The following is a 15,487-nucleotide window of genomic DNA, read 5'->3' as shown; positions in this document are numbered from 1 at the left end:
TTGTTCAATGAGTTCATCCTTAAATTTGAAATGAAACTAAAAGCACACAAGACCATGTGGTAATCAAACAAAAGCCAAGAAATAAATCCAGAATTTGTTCCTAAGATGTGATATCAATTCTTGTAATTCATATGATAACATTTTGAAAATTTTCTTTAAGGAAAACATACCTGCTCTTATAGAAGTATCATTACGCCCAACATTTAGGTTGTTATTCCCAGCCTTGAAATTAGAAACAAAGATGGCTGCTTTTGTGGCAGCATTATTAGCTGCATTGACAACTGATGGAGGAGGTGAGAGAAGTGCTGAAAATTGTCCCAGAGTCTTAAGGGACGATATCAATCCATGCCGTCTAGAAGTAAAGTTATTTCCTTCACGTCCATGTGGGCTACTTCTCATAGGACTATTGCTGACAGGAATAGGTGTATCATGATCATCCTTGACAACAGAAAGGATAGCCAAAGGGACAAGTGAAAGTAGCATGCAAAGTCGTGCATCTAGGTGTGGGACTGGCCCTTCCTGGGGTTCTCGATCCTAATGTTGACAAGGATAATGTGAGGTTTCAAATGTAATTGTTTAATTAAATTTCTGCGGAAGTAAAGATGTGAACAAATTAAAAAAAAAAATCGCCTAACTCGTTGCACAAGTCGAAGAGCTGAAACCCAAAGAGCTTGAAATGTCTCTTGCCAGCTTGCCTGATTAATTACTTGGAGTGTTTTGGTCAATTCTGTTTAAAAAATGAAATGTAAGTGTGAAAGCATGAATGCACAATGAAAAAAAAATAATTAATTCAAGATAATTATGGTATTTGTTCAAGATAATTATGGTATTTGTTATTTTTTTTGGGGAAGAACAAATACCATAATACCTGTAAGAACCTCAATACAAGATATAGCATATAGATGCTTCCCATCCATTGTAGTCTCCATGAATACATCAACAGGAATCCAACAGGCATCCCTTCCAGCTCCAAAACTGTTGCAAGAATTCAAGCTACATGGCCCAGGATCAGCCAGAGCTCCAAGAAGCTGATGCTTATTTAGGAGCTCCCTACTCATCGCCCTCTTTATATTCATGAACAACTTATCAAACACATTATTTATGGATGACAACTTGTCTGACTTTGATTTGTTGGATTCAACAGTTTGTAGTCTCTGAAGTAGACCATTGAACTTCTCAGGCCTGTGTTTGGAAGAAAATACGGAGTCAAAGAAATATCCATAAAATAGTTCTTTGTTTTAATCAGTAAAAAAAAAGTAAATTAACAAATCCTGATGAATCATCTGGTTTACAAGAATCACATGTCAGATTTTGCTTCAATAGACTCCCTCAAATATCATACTTAAGCACTCTAATGGTGGGTGTTTGGTTCATGAAATGGAATTGACAAGGAATAGGAGAGTTATTCCAAAGAAATGGAATAGGCCAAGAATAAGAATAGAATAGGACTTAATTTGGCTCAGCAGATGCAATAGATTGTTCATCCATATTTCAATGCTTGGTATGTATGATAAATAAGTAGCAGCTAATGTATACCTTAGATTGGTTTGGTGTGCTCAATCCACCTGATTCGCTCGGTCTTGTCGAAATGCCTAACCCACTGATCTGCAATGCCTACGTAGCGGCCTAACTTGAGTGGCTTGCCTAATTCACTAATGCATTCAGCTTGTCGATCCACTCAGCCTAACCAATCTACCCAACCCATTCGATCCACCTAGCCCATTTGATTGGCTTAGCCCATCCAAAAAGTACCAGATGACTGATTTCTCTTCAAGTAAATTCCTAAAAGTATCATTCTTAGTCAGTCTTTGAGCTTGTCTACCTGAAATAAAGGAAACCAGAATCAAAAGAAAAACATTAAAGGATGGAAGGAGTTTAACTTTTCTTTCCTTTGGTTATTTGGAAAGACATAAAGATATTTTTAAATTATTTTTCCTTATTTTGCTTGGAAAACAAAAATTAGAAGGATGAAATCATAAATTGATGCAAAGACATGAATATCCTCCATTTGAGAGTAACTTAACCAAAAAGAATGATATATTGATCTTTTGGGTGCACAAGTGTTTTTTTTCCTCCATATCCACCCACATGTTGGCAATAGCATATCTAACAAAAACAAAGGTCCCTTTTCCACCCTTAATTTCCATCTTATACATGTCCATTGAAGTAAACTAAGGATTGAATTTTAACTTAATTTTTCGTCTTCACAGCTTCCTTCCAACTTTCCTTCAACACAAGCAAAATCTAATGGTGGGTTTGGTTCATAAAATAGGATTGACAGAAAAAACAGAATAATTATTTTGGGGGAGTAGAGTAGATTAAAAACGAAATGGGAATATAGATTTCTTAGTTTGATTCATACAACAGAAAGATGGTTCATTCACATTCGTATGGTTTATAAGAATGTTGTAAGTAAGAATTGTCTCAACAATGCTAAAATATCCCTATAAGTAATATTTCATTGAGACCACTTTATTCACCTAAGCTCAATACGATCAATTCACTTAGGGCGCCTAACTCATCCCATCCACACAAACCACCATTCTCATCCGATCTACCCAAAGGGCTAGTCCACTTGGCTCTCCTAATTTACTCAACCAATCATGCTCGCCTAGGCACACAGACTCTGCCTAATCTACTTGACTAGCCCCTCATTTTGTGGCCCTACTTGATTTGCTTTTTCTCGCCTAGCTGCATAGACTATCCCATTTGCCTAATTTGCTTGCCTAGTATGCTCGCCTAACCCTCATCTTATGGCCCTACTTGGTTTTCTTTCTTAATGCATTTGACTTATTGGATTATCCGTTTCTGATATGCTCCTCAATCAAGCCATCACAGCCCAACTTATTCAGTGATTTGCTCGGTCAACATCAATTTAATCCATCTAACGCCATCTGATTTGCTCGATACGATTTGATTTATCTGATAACCATATTTGTTTGTCACAAAATTCACTACCCCCTCAACCCATTTGGCCAATTAGAAATATGTATTCCTTGGAAAACGGAATAAAGTAGAAATGGAATATTAGAAATTATTTGGATGATGTAAGGAATAAATATGAAGAATTATTATTTCATTATAATAGAATGACTATTCCTGGAAATGGGACGTTATTATAATAGTTATTTTATTTGTATTTAATCATGACTAACCAATCTTAAGAAAGAAGCTCTAATATAAACTACAAGAATGAGAAAGCCCTCAATGTGAACACGACGTGGAAGACGAACTGACTTAATACAGCTGTGATTGGTAAGAGAAATTAAATTGTGACAAAAGATAGTAATCGAGTAGGAGTCCAACTTCTTTTTCATGTATTTTGCTATTAAAGAGACTACACTAAGGAATATTTTGTCCTTGACTGTTAGAGCAACATATTACACAAGGAAAAGAATGAATGAAGATGTGAAAAATCACTATCAGAACAAAAAAAAATGAATGGCATGCAAAGCAAGTCAATTCTAGAAATATTGATTAAATAGAAGTTTGTTCCTAATGATCAACATGTAGCAAAATCAATAATCAGGTCTCCTTTGACCTAGCGGATGGTGGTAAACTTCCTTAGGGTCGAGCCAGCAGCCTCAGGTTCGGTGTTAGCTGGTTTATCATTTTTTTAAAGAGTAATAGGAAGAGTTATTATCACCCTTCCTACAAGTCTCCAGCAAAAGTAATGACATCAAATATCATAGAAATCATTTTCATTATAGCCCAAATGGCACACATCCTTTTTTTCTCCCCAATATGGACATCACAAAAAGTATCCCATTGAGCTAGGAAGAAAATTTCAAAACCACAATAATTTAAACCACAGATTCAAAGGCCATGCATTAGAGGAAAATTTGACCTTAAGTGGTGTATTAAAGATTCAATTACAATATAAATGTGAGATACACATTTAATATACCTTTTTTTAATATTTTTTAAGGGAAGTTTCATCATTAAACATTGTCACAATCATGTTTTAAAATCTCATGTTGTAGCAAGAGGCAATGATGAAACTTATTCTTCTACCCACCGACTGATACCACACTGGCACCACCCCATGAGGCCTCACAATCGCACGGAAGCCCCATGGTCACGCGAAGGCCGCTAAGTTTTTTTCATTTAAAAAAATTTAATATTTTTAGACCACCAAATTGTTTTCAATTTTAAAAATTTTTCTTTATTTTCTTAACCATTAATTCTTTATGGTTAATTCTTTCAGCTTCCTCCCTATATTTTAATTTTTTTATTTCTTTCAACCTTAAACACATGAAAAAAAATCTTTTTAGATTTTTTTTCTTATTCATTTCCTCCTAAATACATGGGAAAAATTTTCTCCTTAAATTGATTAAAATAAATTAAATTAAGTTTAAATCTATTTGATTTAAATTAAATTTAAATCTATCGAAATTGGTATTTTTTATCAATTTTTTAATGAAAATTTAGGTGATCAACTTAACTTAGATAATTTAAGTAGGTCAAATGAGTATAGAAATTTAAATTTTTATAGTAGAATTCAAACTTCAGAAGTAGAACAAACTTTAAATGTAATACACAATGAAAAAGCTGTTGGAGTAGATAATATTCCGATAGAGGTATGGAAATTAGGGAAATAAGGTATTGAATAACTTACAAAATTACTTAACATGATATTGAAAATGAAAAAAAATATGTGATCGATGAAGAGCAAGTATTCTAATTCTCTTATATAAAAATAAGGAAGACATACAAAATTATGCAAACTATGAGGTGTTAAACTAATGAGTCATAGCATGAAACTTTGAGAAAGGGTAATCGAAAAAAGATTAACGATGAAGCTATACATCTTTTTAGACAACTAATTGAAAAATATCAGAGCAAAAATGATCTACACATGATATGACTTAAAAATAACATACAATAGAATCCCAAGAAAAATTATATGAAGAATTCTAGAAAAGAGAGGTGTTAGTATAAAATATATTGAACTAACTAAGGATATGTATGAGGATTAACGACCAGAATAAAAACTTCATGCGGAGTAATTGAAGTATTTCCAATAAAAATAGGATTAAATCAAAGATCAACTCTAAGTCTCTATCTTTTTAGGCTACGGATGAACTCACTACATACATTCAAGATAATACCGTGGTGCATGTTGTTTGTAGATGATATTATTTTGGTAGATGAAACACGTGAAGGAGTAAATGCTAAACTAGAATTTTGACGGAAAACACTAGAAGGGAAAGGTAGGCTTAGTAGAATAATGACAAAATATATGGAATTTAAATTTAGCAATATTAGATGTAATGAAATAATTTTTAAGATACGAGATGATGGGAGTTTTAAATATTTAGGATTATTTTTACAAAATAATAGAGGAATTGAGAGAGATGCTTACATAGAATACAAGCAGGATTGTTGAAATAGAGAGCTCAAGTGTTTTATGTGATCAAAAAGTACCTCTATAACTTAAAAGAAAGTTCTACAAAATCGTAATTAGACCTGCTATGTTATATGGAGTTGAATGTTAGGCTATGACTCAAACACATGAACAAAAAATTAGAGTTGTAAAAATGAGGATGCTAAGGTAGATGTGTGGGCATATGAGGATGGACAAAATAAGAAATAGAGTAATAGAGAGAAAATAGGAGTTGCATATATTGAGGAAAAACTCTAAAAGATATGATTAAGATGGTACAAGCATGTATTTAGACGACCAATAAATGTTCTAGTTAAGCGATGTGAACTATGACAAACACGGAAGACCAAAAAAACTTGGTTAGCAACAATAAAACAAAATAAAATTTATTTAAGTATAGATGATAATATAGCAGGGGATAGAGTCCAATGACGTAAAAGGATCCATATAGCCGATCCCACATAGTGAGATAAGGCTTGGTTGTTGATCTTAAGCATTATGTCTAGAATTTAGTTAATCCTAAATTAATTTTTACTCAATCTTAATTTTTAAAATATTAGTTTAACATAATAGTAAGTATTTATAGTAATCAAATATTATACTAATATTTTTTAATTAATATATTTTATGTTTAGTATTGAAATCATATCGACATGACACAATACGATATGAAACAATATCATTCTAATCATAAATCAAACGTCTGATATAATTCGAAATATTCGAAATTTTAGACCATGGTCACAATTAATGATCGAAGTAAACAACACATTATATTATACATACATGTTGATGTGGATGAGGCGAAGGAAGACTTTTGCTCTTCTATTTGAAGAAATTTTTTCAACCACTTCAATAGCCATTAATGCATTACTTTGACGCAGATATTCACGATGCTCATTCCTTTTCTCATTTAAATTTGTTGTCATGTCTATCTCCATTAGTTGATTTCCTCCATTAGCATATGCACTACCAAGAAGTCCACAATCTTCAATTGTACAATCAATCAAATTTGTGATAATAGTCATGATGAACAAAACAATTGCATGTCCAACATCCATCTCTTGAACCCCATATGTATCAGAAAGTCGTAGAGCATCATCAACAGATTTTATAATCCTGCAAAATGGACAGTAATGCAAAGGATTAAATTATAACGTTCAAAATCTCATTATATAATCAAGAGCAAGACTTTATTTAAACAAACAAGGTGCATGTACCAGTACGCCCGAGTTGCATCAATATCAAGAAATGAGCAATCTCAAAGAAATTAAGGAAAATTTTAAAAAATAAAAAAGTTAAGTAGAAATTAGTTAGTTTACAGTGAAAATTGATGAAATCCAAATTTAATGTGAAAACACATGAAATCGAGTTAAAATTGGTCAATTGAGATGACCTTGCAAAACATGATTGATCTAGTCTTTCAATTAATCTCTTCAAGAACTCACAAGGAAGAAAGTGTATTTGTCACCCTCTTAAATTTCTTAGCCTTCTTACATCATGAGATTCACTATCAAATAAAGGATCACCCATTCAACTTAGCCATCGTTGAAATATATGGCTCACCTAACTTCCTCTTGCACACTATCAATTAAGTGAAGTTATTATGGACTTAAAGAGAATACAATAATTTCTCTAGCTCAACATAATTCTAAAATTTCACTTCATTTAACTAAAAATCAATTCCAATTCAGTTTGAATTTTAACAATCAAACTGAAACAAAATAAATGACAACACTTTCATTGAAACAAAATAACAATCTTTGGTTATTGAGTAATCAATAGTAAAAATTGAGGAGAAGAAGATTTCAAAGTGATTGCTCCTCGGCACTCAAACCAAAGCCAACAGAAGAAGTTGAGGAGAAGAAGAAGCTCAAGACGACCTTGTCAAAGCCAAGTTTTTTTGTCACTTATTCTCATGATCTCTCTTGGTCTCTCCCAATATCACAGAAGTCAGAACACAAAGAGGATCCTCGTTCATACTAGAGATCAACTCTATCATATTTAAATTTTTATATCTGAAATTAATTTTGAAATTTTATCTATATAAGATAGTCTACTTCAATTATACTTAATTAAGTTAGTAGAAGTTTTGGAAGATTAAGAGATATTTAATTTCCTTCCTCTCTTTTCGTGTACTCTCCTCACTCTTCCTCTCCTCGATTCCTCTACCTCATTCATTGTCAACTGCCCATTGCACATGTGGCTTCACCAACAAATCCAGATCCCCTTCTCCTTCAGCAACCTTTCTCCCTCCTTTAGTTTCTCTCTTGGTCCTCTTGTCTCTCTATTTCTAAAGTGTGCAATTGCCATTGCTTCGGACAGCTAGGAGAGCTCACATTCATCTTGTATGTCGATCTACAGGCAAAATGCTAAATTTCACCCATGTCAATTGGCACAGCTCGACACATAAATCCCTACTTTCAAAGAGTAGTACAACTCTGTGATGGGAAAATATTTTTATCATCAACATAAACTAATTAGACTAATAGCTTGTTCTTGCTATATTTATTTGGATAGACAATTATCAAAACTATTACAAGATTTATACCACTTCAAACACTTCAGGGATTCAATATAAGAAATAAATAACAATTGTTGTAAAGACATTCTATGAAGGAAAATGGTAAAAGAAGTAGTGAAACATATCAACAAGAAGTTGACATGAAAGAATCTAACTCTCTGCTACTCTCTAAACTTTTGGAATGCAACATTAGAAACTACCCACAACTTTTTTAAAAGGATTTTTTTGGAGAGGTTAAAAAAGAATCTGTGAGGCGAACCAACAAGAATGGATTCTTTGAAATCAACAAGAGTAATGTTCTAAATCAGCCCAGCTAATAGTCTATGTGAGGATATTAAGAAATGAACCAACAAACTAAAGCAATGAACACACAAGTATTAAGCAAAAAAAAGAAACTCCAAATCTGGAATTTGAAAATCATATATGATGATAAAGTGGTTCAAACAAAGTGCGGCCTCGCACTAGCGGTGGCAATCTATGTTAAGTTATTCACATCGCACATGGGTCATATCATTTGTGTCAATAAAAAATATATAAGTAATTACATAAAAAAACAAGTTACATAATTACTTAAGATTATAATTAGAATTTCTAAGTAAAATTATTTTAAAAAAAAGGCTCCGGTGCACGAAGCTCCTATCAATGCGGGATTCCGGTGAAGGGTCTAATGTATGCATCCTTACCATGCTTTACAAGAGGTTGTTTCCAAGACTTGAACCGTGACCTCTAAGTCACACGGCAACATCTTTACTATTATGCCAAAGCGGTCTCCCCTTCAGAATTTCTAAGTAAAGTGATATGACATATAAATTAATATATGTCACCCACTTACATATTTAAGTTTGTATTGTTCACTTCCATATTTTGCCTCTATTAATCGTATTTTGGTCAAACCAAATCCAACTATGAATTGTGACCAATATTGTCTACCCCATCTCATACTACAAGAACTCATTTGTTCAATTGAGATTTTGATGGAAGAGGTCATATATTTTCTATTCAAAATGTGGAAGAGGCCACAAACATGCATAAACAGAGAGCTTTGCTATGACAGACTTCAATAACAATGATGATGATGATGATGATATTATACCAAAGAGGTGTGGAGGACATGAGAAGAAAAAATTACAGCAGCATGTTTCCTATCAAGAGAAATCTTTTTTTCCTTACATGGACCCTACCATCAGTCCTAAGATGTTGCAATTTGTGTTTCCTCAACCTCTTATATACAGGAGAACACAATCTTGAACAACTGAAAATCCCTTTCTAGTGCACCACTTGGAGGAGCCCCTGAGTAGCAACAGATTCTGTGGGACCTAAAGCAGGAAAAAAAAACAATACTGTATCACATTTTATGTGCATGGATTAATAACCTGCCCTACAAACTTGCAAAGTGAGGGTACATTCATTTCTAGTCATGTTGCATATGTGCTACCACACGAACTACTAGTGTGGTGGTGATAAATGACTGGGGACAGTGTCAAAAAATTCTTAGGCTAATCCCTTCAGATCCAATTCCCTTTCATTGTAAAGCACTCTTCACTCCAGTTCATTAATTCATCATGAGTGAAATTTTTCTAATTCATAAAATGTTACATACAAGGGCGTCAAAGGAAAGAATAACTAACCTAGAAACTGATTATAGATCTCATAGAAAAAAAAAAGGAAAAGAACAAAAAAAATAGATAAGAAAAATAGTTCACAAGGCTAATAGAGTTTACTGCCACACCTTCTATGATATTTTCCAACGAGCTTAAACTTGCATAAATAGTACGATTGGCTATAGTACAAGAAAACAAAAGGTTTTCTACATAACCGTGCAAAGAGATGTCATAGACTCACTTGTCTCGGCAAAATCCGGCCTCAACCGAAAGAGAAGAGAGGGCATAACGGTTCATGAGTTCAAGATAAAGCCGGTAGGCCTCCGGTTGCACCTGTCGATGAAGAATCACCCTGAATTCATAGAGAAGTGACAAAAACAAGAATTATGAGAGGGGTCTCGAAGAAAATGGAAAACGTACGAGCAAGGCAAAGAAGTGAATATCTACTGTCAGAGGGGAGGATAGTTCGCGTACTTGCCTAGGTGTGAGGAGGGCCAGGGCGTGGATGGGGGAGACCAAGCGGGACGCCATGGCCTGATCGAGCAACTTCCACAGTTCCGGTGTGTTGTTGGCGAAGCAGAGATTGGAGACCAAGACGTGGGCCAGCTCGACGTTGGGGAGACCCAGGCCGCGTTCTTGCACGCACCGCGCCGCCTCCACGGCGCGTAACAGCGGCGGATCACCCCGATCCTCCGCTGCCTTCACGGCCGCCATGACCCTCCGATCCAGGTCCGTTCCGTCACCACCCTCCGCTACCTCCATCGCCGTCGTCTCTCCTTTCCGTCCGTCCGTCCGTCCCTGCTTATGCTTTGTGAGCGAGCGAGAGAAACAAAGAGAGAGGGAGAGAGAGGGGAGCAGTAAACACTTGGGAGGTGGTGATCTTCTGCGATCTGGACCGTCAGATCGACGGCCTCGCTATCCCAGCCGAAGCTTTCAATTCCGCATTGGCCCACAAAAATGCAATCTGTTAGCAGGAAAGTTGACAAAAATCAGTGAAGTGCTTAGCCAAAATTCCCAGCGTCGCCGTCGCCCTTATTTTTAAATTTTTTAGTAATTATCCTTCTGTGATGGAAAATTTATAAACAGAATGTTTATATTCTAATTCTAAAGTGTCAACCGAGGTCTTTTCAGGCTTTTTTAATTCCTTGACCCAAAATATGGAAAAAGCTTAGCGCTCTGAAAAAAATCAAGTTGTTTAAAAAAATAATTTTAGTTGCTAAAAAAAAATTTTAAAAAATGTATATTGAGTAACTATGGGTTAGCTAATTATCCAATTGACTTAGACATAAATGAATTATTAAGTTCGCTTATTCATCAATCTCAATCAAATCCTTAGTCAATTATAATTAATTTTACTATAAAATATTCTAATGATTGGATTCCACCTAAATTGAGATATATCTGTGCTTAATGATGTCCGTTCTCAACTCTGATAGTTCACATACTAGAGCTTACCTTTCACAACTTAATTTTATCATAAAGAAAGTCTCTTATCAAGTTAGTCGTCTGCCTAATACATTGAATTCCTAGCTAGTTCTATATATCATCATTCACGCTTCGCTTATGTAATTTGTCTTCTTTCAATTGTTGTCAATGTTAGATTTTGATACTTCTCATGTTATGATTCCTCAAATGTTTTATACTATCATTTTATGATCTCCAACCGACCTTGAGCCACCAACCAAATGTTATATTTTGATACTCTTCATCTTATGATTCCGCAAATATTTTATACCATCATTTTTTTGATCCCCAACAGACCTCCAACCACCAACCAACTTTGTTGCATCAAACCATCATCAACTATTGGCCTCATTGAATCACGAGCTCTCCAAGCTCCATATATATCTTGCCAAGTTTATTGTACAACTTAAGACACATATCAGGTCTAACTTGAGTCATTTGGATAATATCAAAATTCAAAATTGAACCAACCGCATAGGGCACTATTGCACCAATAATATTTCCCTTTTCGATATTTAACAATATATTTTAGAAAAACTTACAAATGTCAACTAAAAAATAGGACCTAAAATCAAGTGAAATTGAGATCTTTGAGCACATTTAGTTGACTAGAAAATAACTTGATTGAAGTACTTAGTCAAGTGGAAGCAAATCCAAATGATTAGAAACTTTAGTCAAATAGATTTTCTAGTCAATTGTTCAGCTAATCATTAGCTACACAATGACTAGTTTTGCTAGATAAGTTTATTGGAGTTAGACAAAATAGAGCCATTGGAGGTAATTCTATTTAAATTCTTAAAGAACTTTGAATTGAGAGTGGTTGCTTGAATAAGTTCCTAAAAGCTTTCTATTGTTGTGCTTGCAATGCTTAAAGGTCTATGAGGGCTTGGAAAAGGTTGAAGGGATTAACTCAAACCCCTTGGTAATCTCTCTTATACTTAGCTTATTTCATATATTGAGAGAAAAGCATGTTAGGACCTTTAGGAATTAGCTAGAGGAGGTGAGGTGAATAGCAATTGACCATGTAACGTGGTTTGCAATGCTCATTCGTACTCCACGATCTATAATCCATCGATAAATCATTCATGAAAGCCCATTAGATTTCTCCTTTTAGATAACTTTGGAAGGTGGAAAAATCTTTTACAGCAATCTTCTCTTACAAAGATCCAATGAGTGAAAGCAAGGGAGATGAAGTTAATGTACACAACAAAAAGGCTTAAAGATTTAGATAACTAATATTTCATCAACCTTCAAATACTCTTCTTAGTCCTCCTTTTATAGTGTTCGATCTCATCATCTTTCACTTATTATTTTGTTGTTCTATTATTGATTAGTTTACTAGATTGACCATTAGTCTACCAATAGCTAACCTATGTTGATCAACTTCCACCATTAGTCAATTGATTTTTTGTAGATCCTTGGTCATTCAACTATTGTAGCTCAACTTTGTCGAATCAATGACTACTTTTGACTTTCTCCCTAAGTCATGAATCGATTAGACTCTAATATCAACAAACTAAACTTGAATAGTCAAATGTCCAATCAACTAGGCTCATAAAATTATCTAATCAACTAGGCTCATAAAAAAATATATTTTATTCATAAGCCACCAAACTCAATTTGACTCCTTAGTTGACATAGTTCACTAGTAAATTGCAGGTGCTAGTTAAAAGGATCCTTAATTATGATCATTATAATGATTGAATCTTTACCTAAGTTGAGATTTACCCTCTCCTAAGAAAAAAAAGGTGGTGTTTGGTTTGTAAATTTTCTATTGTTATTTTCTAAGAAAATAAAAATATTATTTGATTGATAATTTTCACATTTATTTTCTAGAAAAGGAGATATTATTTTATGGGAAAATAGATAATGTCTAAAAGTTATTTTCTAAGAAAAAGAAAAATACTTATTTTTCAGAAAATGAAAATAGAAATCAAGCGCTCTCTAAGTCTCTCAACTCTCATAGCTCACACAAGAGCTTATCTTTCTCAACTTAACTTCACCACCAAAGTTGTCTCCCACTTGGTTATTGTCCCTCGAATACACTTAGCTCATGGATCACTCCGCATTTTATCCTTCACATTTCGCCTATCCTGTCACTTTCTTCCAACTACTATCAATTATGTGACTCAATACTCCTCTTTTTGTGACCCCTCAAATGTCTCATACCATTCTTTTGTTTTTTATCTTTAACAATCCTTAAGTCATCGAGTCAACCTATTTGCTCGCGCTAAACAAAGTCACATGAACTTCTCTAACATCACCTCAATTATTCTCATACAGTCGCATGCCTCATACAACCTTCTCTAAACTCCATTAGATCTCCAAGTGTGTGTTGGCTTGACTATGTCAATTTATCATCAACACTCGACATCATCCAGTCATGAGCTTCATGACCTACATGTGTGTCAAGCCTAGTCTCTTCACAACTTAATACATATTAGATAGAAATTCAAGACCTAACTTAAATTCTTTGACCAAACATCAAAACTCAAAGTTGAACTCAACCACTTAGGGCATGATTACACAAACAAAGTGATCATTGTGTAAATATACCAAGGTTAGGAGTGTAAAAAGTTTACCCTAATACCTCTTGTAAAGAGTGATTTAGCGAAACCTTTGAGAGTGACTCACCTAATGAATCATAGGTTGAGTGGGAGTAGGGTCTCTGAAACATGTAAATTGAATATGCTAGCATTGTTTTGCTTATGTTGTTAGTCATTTTTCATTGAATACATACTTAACACAAACATGAGAACATTACAATATGGATGATTTAGTTGTGTTTGTCTTAAAAGAGAGAAAAATCATTTGTAGGTAAACACATATTTGAACCACCATTACACATTCATGGCAACTATCATATAACAAAAATATAGCTTGATAATTGAAATATAACACATTGATCATGAAGTTGATATTATTGGTACAATAATGTCCTTGAGTATAAGGATTTTAATATTTGAGTAAAGGTTTAAATTTGAATGATATTGTCATTAATTATATAATGTGTTAAACATGCAAATAAAGATTGTTTGACATTAATTGCAAGGTGCAATAGTGTACATTCAAGTAGGTCAAGGACCGGATACTTAGTAAGTGAAAGTGTAAGATACGATAAATTAAATAATAAGTATAATTAGAGAAATAACCTTATGATTTTTTTTTAGAAATTTTTAGAAAATTTCTAGGATTTATTCCGAGCTTGGATGACATGTTTTGAGGAGATAGATCTATTGGGATAGGAGAAAGTCTGTTTAGATTAACCATTTAAATAGGAGTTGATTGATGAATTAACTTAGGGTTTAATTTTGGGTATTAAACTTCTCTTCTTTTCATTTGCTGCACATTCCTGATTCCTCATCCTCTTCCTCACACGTCTCTCTTCCGACCTCCTTCTCACCGCCGCTTGTGCCCTAACTTCCTCTCACGTCGACACTCCAGATCCAGTCACCCTTCTAGCTCATGATCTCACTCAATCGTCAGTCGCCCCTTCTCGCTCGCGATCTCACCCGATCAGCGGTCGGCACCGCCCCGATGCTCTCATTCTGCCTCCGACCATCGTTGCTAGACGTGGTTAGGCTGCAACCACCACTGCCACCCTCGTTCTCCCTTCTCGTGCCTTCGCTCGACGCCGCCACCCAACACCATTTTCGTCGCCAGTGGCCTATCCAAGAAGCAATACGCCCTTGTCACAGCGGCCTCACGATCATCGCCGTTGACTGCCTCCAGCTGATCCAGACTATTCTCATCATCTCATGTCTTCAAAACACATTAGTTATTTGACCGATTGATGTAGCTCTGGCCATCCCTGTTGGTGAGCATTTCAACCAACCGACTATTTCCTCTTTGCACATCTGGTACCACCATCCCTGTGGGAGAGTGTTAGCTTGGAGTACAGCTAGTTCTATCGTGCTCACTTGGGCGCTCGGTGTTATACTCTGTCCGCCTCAGCCACTCGAGAGTAGTGGGTCTGAAAGGTATAGTAGCAAGGGGCTAGAGATGTGAGTAGTCAGGGACCTTGATGTTATGTAATTAGATAACTACTTAACGAGCTATCAACCTCGGCTACTTTATAGTGGTAGTTGGAGGTTAGTACAGTTGTCATGGATCTGGCCTCTCAGCCATATAGAAGTAGTGGTTTTACGAGAAGTGGTCAAGAGTGACCATGATGCATGCATGGATATACATATGATGTGTAGTTCATCTTTTAGAGATATATCTACATTTACTGATGATTGTTGTATTTGCTTGAGATATAATTATTGCACATGGTTGTCATATTTCATACATGTCGTTTATCATAAATGTATATACTGTCAGTTATATTGCTCAAATATTATGAGTAGATTTATTATTGATCCCTAGTGAGTTTACTGATCATTATACCGTATGTGTCAGTTCCAGAATATGTATGTGCATTTGTTATGTTAGTTATGATTATGTGCATTTATTATGTCAATTATGGTTATGTGCATTTATTATATTAGTTATAGTTATGTGCATTTATTA

General features: G+C 34.7%; 1 protein-coding gene across 1 annotated transcript in view; it reads right to left on the bottom strand.

Annotated features, from left to right (window-relative positions):
- Positions 1-10,329, bottom strand: part of LOC121981465 (mediator of RNA polymerase II transcription subunit 33A-like) — a 36,014-nt gene extending 25,685 nt beyond the window's left edge. Inside the window, exons 1-6 of the mRNA XM_042533996.1 lie at positions 9,990-10,329; positions 9,753-9,863; positions 6,173-6,505; positions 869-1,182; positions 636-727; positions 171-534 (exon numbers count right to left, since the gene is read on the bottom strand). Coding sequence (XP_042389930.1) covers positions 171-534; positions 636-727; positions 869-1,182; positions 6,173-6,505; positions 9,753-9,863; positions 9,990-10,273 — 1,498 coding nt within the window. The 5' untranslated portion in view covers positions 10,274-10,329. The remainder of the gene's footprint in view (positions 1-170; positions 535-635; positions 728-868; positions 1,183-6,172; positions 6,506-9,752; positions 9,864-9,989) is intronic.
- Between the last annotated feature and the right edge of the window lie 5,158 nt (positions 10,330-15,487).

Source organism: Zingiber officinale, chromosome 5A (assembly GCF_018446385.1).
Source record: "Zingiber officinale cultivar Zhangliang chromosome 5A, Zo_v1.1, whole genome shotgun sequence".
Classification (NCBI taxonomy): Eukaryota; Viridiplantae; Streptophyta; class Magnoliopsida; order Zingiberales; family Zingiberaceae; genus Zingiber; species Zingiber officinale.
This window is presented reverse-complemented; position numbering and strand designations above follow the sequence as displayed.